General features: G+C 43.5%; 2 protein-coding genes across 2 annotated transcripts; one reads left to right on the plus strand and one right to left on the minus strand.

The window, feature by feature from the left end:
- The first annotated feature begins 1784 nt into the window (after nucleotides 1–1784).
- LOC143032706 (uncharacterized) lies at nucleotides 1785–2789 on the plus strand. Its single transcript, XM_076197595.1, has one exon. The coding sequence runs from the start codon at nucleotides 1785–1787 to the stop codon at nucleotides 2787–2789; it is 1005 nt and encodes a 334-aa protein (XP_076053710.1).
- Nucleotides 2790–4101: 1312 nt separating this feature from the next.
- LOC143032707 (zinc finger MYM-type protein 1-like) lies at nucleotides 4102–5131 on the minus strand. Its single transcript, XM_076197596.1, has 2 exons — nucleotides 4622–5131; nucleotides 4102–4488 (listed from the first exon to the last, which is right to left on the minus strand). The coding sequence occupies exons 1-2, from the start codon at nucleotides 5129–5131 to the stop codon at nucleotides 4102–4104; spliced, it is 897 nt and encodes a 298-aa protein (XP_076053711.1).
- Between the last annotated feature and the right edge of the window lie 955 nt (nucleotides 5132–6086).

Raw genomic sequence — 6086 nt, forward strand, 5'->3', positions numbered from 1 at the left:
GTGTGTGTGTGTGTGTGTGTGTGTGTGTGTGTGTGTGTGTGTGTGTGTGTGTGTCTGTGTCTGGGTATGGAGGGTGTATTTGTGCGTGCAGGTGTTTGTGTGTATGCGTGCATGCATGCACCGTGTGTGTGTGTGTGTGTGTGTGTGTATGTATGTGTGTGTGTGTGTGTGTGTGTGTGTGTGTGTGTGTGTGTGTGTGTGTGTGTGTGTGTGTGTGTGTGTGTGTGTGTGTGTGTGTGTGTGTGTGTATGTGTATGGAGGGTGTATTTGTGCGTGCAAGTGTTTGTGTGTATGCGTGCATACATGCACCGTGTGGGTGGGGGGGGGGTATTCGTGCGTGCGTGTGCTTGTGTGGGGCGACCATCCCTCATCGGGCGCGTCCTCATGGTTGCGGATAGAGGATTGGCCATAAGATGTTATGGCTAGCTGCGAATAAGTTAGTAACCCTTTCGGCCACTACAAATAAGCAGTCGCGGACAAACTGGCGGTAGCTCTGTCGAACGGAAAAGGCTGGGTACTGGTAATACCCAGCCACTAAAACTTTCCTTAAAGCTCTCTAACAGGGTCACCAGCCGAGTCGAGGCCACCTTTATAACTAAGCCTTCCATTGCCCGTGTTGTGCCAACACGTAGGCAGTCTCCAACTAGTGTCCGGAGCTCTGGCATGGAACTGCAGCCTCTTACAACTACTGATTGTGTTGGGGCCCTTGTCATCAGGTGCTAGTTGTCGCTGTGGTCAAGTGTGTGCAGCTGCTGGAGGGCGCAGCCGTTTCTGCACCTAAATCTCTTCCGTACGCAGGTCTCCTTATCCTCTTTACCTCCAAAATTTTCACTTCTTTATTTTTCACTTTCTTCCTAACTTCAACCAAGTCCTGCGGCGACGAGAGTTGGGGGTCACTGGGACAGGACATAGATGTGTCTGGAAGTCTTTAGCTCCCCTCTTGCACCCATGGCGGTACTGTCCTGATAGTCGTAGGGGGTTAGGCAACTGTGGAGATGATACCCCCCCTGAGGCAGCGGGTTGTATGACTGAGCAGCCCTTTTTAGGGAGCCACATTGCTCACCTCCATGGAGGAGGGGCCGAGAAAAGGGGGCCCAAACATTGTTCATCTCCCACCAAACCTGTGGTGGGTAACCGCCCCCAGCAAGGCATCTCTGGTGCGGTCGAAACTACAAGCAAAAGCAAATGAAATTGGCATGCTGGAATGTCAGGACACTGATGGACCAACCACTCACCAATGATCAGAACAGACCTAAGAGGCGCACTGCACTTGTTGCATCTGAACTTCCCAGATACAATGTCGACAATGCAGCGCTCAGTGAAACCAGACTGGCTGATGGGAACTCGTTACAGGAAGTGGGCTCTGACTACACATTTTTCTGGAAGGGGTTGCTAAAAGATTTAAAAAAAAAATTCATGGTGTGGGCTTCGCAGTAAGAACATCACTGCTCAACCACCTCCCTGAAGCCCCTGTGGATGTAAATGAGCGCCTTATGACCTTGCGTCTTCCCCTCATAAAACAAAGATCTGTCACACTAAAAAAAATAGGTTCTATGAAGAACTAGACAATCTGTTCCACAACTTGCCAAAAAAATGAGAAAGTAAATCTCTTGGGCGACTTCAACGCCAGAGTTGTCGGATCCAACTTTGATGTTTGGCAGGGAGTCATAGGACGTCACGGAACTGGCAAGGAGAACTCCAATGGTATCCGATTATTGAATGTTTACTCTTCTCATGACCTCACCATAACAAACACTGTGTTTCAACTCCCTAACAAGTACAAAATGTCTTGGATGCATCCACGCTCCAAGGATTGGCATCAAATTGATTTCATAATAACTCGCAAGGCTGATCTCCGAGACTTCTTGATTACCAGAGCCCTCAGAGGCGCTGAGTGTTGGACGGATCACAGATTAATTCGGTCTATTGTGTCTTTCCAAATTCGCCCTCCAATACGCAAGCAAGCTAAGAAGAAACAAATTGACCGAGCAATGTTTCATAATCAGGATAAGCTGACCGAACTCCAAACAGCACTCCACAGCAGTATTTCCCAACTCCCAGAACCAATTACTTTTAACCCAACTCCTGAACAAATCGAATCCGACTGGAAGACTTTCTCAGACTCGATCTACTCCACCCTAACGGATACCCTCGGATTCTCGACTCGCAACCACCAAGATTGGTTCGACCAAAGTCGAGCAGACATCCTAGATCTCCTAAGGAGGAAAAACAATGCCCATTTGGCTGCCCTAAACAATCCAACTTCAAATTTGCTCAAACAAAAGTTCCAAGCACTGAGACAGGAGGCACAAAGGGCCCTTCGTAGAATACAAAATCAATGGTGGTGCAATAAAGCAGTTGAAATCCAGCAATATGCTGAATTAAACGACCAGCCAAAATTTTGTAATGCCATTAAATCTACTTATGGTCCAACACAAAGCACCATAGCTCCTTTGATGTCAGTTGATGGAGCTACTCTGATCAAAGACAGAAAAGGCATTCTAGATCGCTGGGTTGAATACCTAAGCAGCCTTCTAAACCAGAACAACCCCATAGACCCTACATTCACTGACCGGCTTCCTAACTTACCATTACTTAAAAACCTGGACATAATACCGTCCTTCACCGAGACCTTAAAAGCTTGCAATAGCCTGAAAAACAATAAAGCACCAGGCCCTGACGGAATCCCGGGAGAGCTCTTCAAGTTTGGTGGCCACATCGCGATTAAACGCCTCCACCTGATGATTCAAATTTTCTGGGAGGCTGGCTACATACCTCAGTCCCTGTAGGACCCCCTGATTGTTATGATCTACAAAAGGAAAGGCCAGAAATCGGAAGGCGGGAATTATCGAGGGATATCCCTGCTCGATGTTGCGGGCAAAGTATTTGCACGAATACTCTTATTTCGTCTACTAGACTCTGTCACAGAGACTATTCTGCCTGAATCACAGTGTGGGTTCAGAAAAGACAGAGGTACTACTGACATGATCTTTGTGGATAGGCAACTGATGGAAAAGAGTAGAGAGCAGAACCAAGATCTATTCATAGCAAAAGCTTTCGACACCATCAACAGGGAAATGTTATGGAGGGTGATGGTTAAATGTGGCTGCCCCCCTAAATTCATGGCCATCATCAGGGCTCTCCATGATGGTATGACTGCCCGTGTCTGTATGGACGGAAATATCTCGAACTCGTTTGCTGTTACCGTTGGTGTCAAACAAGGGTGTTTCCTTGCACCTACCCTCTTCAACGTATATTTAGCAGCCGTCACTCTACTTGCAAGGTATGAATCTGATGTAAACGACAGCGTAGCCGTCAACTACCGCCTTGATGGTAACTTGTTCAACCCCCTGCGTCTCAAGGCCGAGACAAAAGCCCGCACTGCTAATGTCTTTGATATGCAATATGCTGATGATGCCGCCTACCCTGCACCTAACCTTCAATCTCTTCAAAAAATCTGGATACAGTAAACAGTATCTACTCAGCAGGTGGTCTGGTTGTCAATGCCATTAAAACGGAGGTGCTTCCAACACAACACCGCCGTCGGTGGTGAAAACTTGAAAACCTTTGAGTCTTTCAAGTATCTCGGCAGCATTCTCTCTGCAACTTGCGACACAGAAAATTAAATCCAGACCAGGATTAGATTGGCAAGCTCAAGCTTTGGAAAATTATCCAAACGCATCTTCCTAAACCGTGATCTAACTGTGCAGACTAAAATTAAGGTTTATCAGGCAATCTGCCTATCCATCTTACTATTTGGCAGTGAAACTTGGACCTTATACAAGGCCTAAATCAGAAGTAGGCCCGGCCCGAGAGTTTTTGATGCCCTAGGGCTAGCTGAAAAATTATGCCCCTTGGGTCCTCTCCTTGAAAGTTCACCCAGGGCCAGTGGCTCGGGGACAATAATTTTTGGTTCAATTTTGTACCAATTATAGTTGATGGTAACAAAAAGAGCCATTTTATAGTAATATACTCTGTATTGTAATACATCAACCATCCAATACTAAGTTAAAAAAAAAATTGTGCAACACATTGTTGGAAATGAAATTATGTAGGCTACAATAAAAAACTATTGGTTTCCATGACACACTTCAACAAAAATCACATTTCCACTTTCCTAGCTTTTAGACGGGCGAATTTTTCCACTAATTTAGCAAGATCCAAGTTAGAAGCTTCCTCATTCTCTATTGATATAGTAGCTAAACCATCAAACCTTTGCTGCAGCATTGTTGAGCGCAAGTATGTTTTAATTAGCTTCAGTTTAGAGAAGCTGCGTTCTCCACTTGCAACGGATACTGGCAAAGTTAATAATATTCTGAGGGCAATCATAACATTTGGTACACTATCTTGCAGTTTTTGCTCAAATATAAAGCAAAGTGCTGCTTGTGGGAGCATGGGTTTCGTCAAGCGCCTTGATACTGCCTTGAGCTCTGAGCATAGGTCTCTTGCATCAATGTCGTGATGCCCATTGGCAGTCATGAAGAATATCTGCGTTTGGTGCATTTTTTATTCCATGGATGTCATATAAGAAGCCAAATATTGCTTTGTAGGAATGTAGCTGGTGAAATCTTTCTTCTACTGACTGTATGGCCATGTCAAGAACGCTATAATAAAATTCTACTTTAAACGTTTGGCTGGGGTCTTCTAGTGATTCCTCATGTGCTTCATAATCAAATAGACGCTTCTTTCCCCGTTTTCGTAATTGTTTTTTCTCAAATTGTGGCTCTATTTCCAAATCTTGAGCCACCTCTGTAGCATCAACCAGAACTTTTTGAAAACCATCATCACATCTACAGCTCAGAAGGTAGCTTTTTGTTGCTTCCAACTGTTTGGTAGCTGAATTTAAATCAGCATCTTTATCTTGAAGATGCTTGCTGGTAATATTGACTTCAAACAGGATGTTATACCATGTGACAAGTGGAACAACAAACTCATATTTGGAAACAGCATCAGCTAAATCCTTGGCTTCAACCTGGGTCGAACTTCCAGATGACCCTTTAAGGTTTGTGTCTTCATAAATTTCAAGTAAAGCATCATATATGTCAGCAAGATGATATCTGAGGGGTTTAAGAGCATCAATCCGACTTTCCCACTTGGTCTCACTTAAAGGTTTGATGGTTAAGTCTTTCATGATACTGACCAAAACCTGCCATCGATGAGTTGAGATTGAGAAAAAATTATACAGATGTTGTACTATGCCAAAAAAAATTGTAGCTTGAAGACAACATTTGACAGCATCATTCACCACTAATTTTTATGAGTGTGCACTGCAAGGTAAAAAGAAGGCACGTGGATTCATATCAAGCACTCTCTGCTGAACACCGTTGTGTTTTCCTTTCATGTTGCTCCCATTATCATATCCTTGACCACGTAAATTGTCTATCTGCAACCCCACATTTTGAAGCTCATCCACCAGTGTTTCAGTCATGAAAGCTCCAGTAGTTTCTTTTAATGGAACAAAGCCTAAAAAACTTTCTTTGATGCAAACTTGATGCTGACTAACCTCTGGCTCTTTTTTAATATCTACATATCGAAGAATCATTGTCAGTTGCTCTATGTGGCTGATATCAGGTGTACAATCTAATATAATTGAGAAATATTTTGCAAGCTTTACTTCGGCCAAATTTTTCTCTTTAATTGCACTTGCCAGCAGTTGTATTAGTTCATTTTTTATCCTTTTTCCCAGATAGTGCACCATAGTCTCTTTGTTTTTAATTCTACGTAAATGTTCATTCATGACTGGATCAAATAAAGCTAGAAATTCAACCAACTTTAAAAAATTTCCACTGTTGGGACTGTAGAGGCTCTCATTTGTTCCTCTAAATGCTAAGTTCTGTACAGCAAGAACCCTAGACAACGCAATCAAACGTTCCAAAAATTTTTGCCAGTACTTTTCTTCCTGCTTCAAACTCTGCTGTTCAATATGATCAATGGTTTTTCCTTGTTTCAATCGTAGTTCAAGTTCACGCCAGGTTTGATAGTTGTCAATATGTTCCGTGCTTCTTTTCATGAACAGAAAGAATTGCTGTGGTATTCTGCCAATCATTAGTTTTATGCAGAGAAACGTTAGGTTTGGAGGAAAATAA

The sequence above is a fragment of the Oratosquilla oratoria genome, chromosome 14, assembly GCF_046742065.1.
Source record: "Oratosquilla oratoria isolate Oo_2021 chromosome 14, ASM4674206v1, whole genome shotgun sequence".
In the NCBI taxonomy this organism is placed as follows: domain Eukaryota; kingdom Metazoa; phylum Arthropoda; class Malacostraca; order Stomatopoda; family Squillidae; genus Oratosquilla; species Oratosquilla oratoria.

What these genes read in the sequence shown, in the direction of transcription:
- LOC143032706 (XM_076197595.1), top strand. Translation starts at nt 1,785, where the DNA reads ATGTCTTGGATGCATCCACGCTCCAAGGATTGGCATCAAATTGATTTC.
- LOC143032707 (XM_076197596.1), bottom strand. Translation starts at nt 5,131, where the DNA reads ATGAAAGACTTAACCATCAAACCTTTAAGTGAGACCAAGTGGGAAAGT. An exon ending in ACCCCAGCCAAACGTTTAAA is followed by an intron (nt 4,489 to 4,621) that starts GTAGAATTTTAT and finishes CACCAAACGCAG; the next exon opens with ATATTCTTCATGACTGCCAA.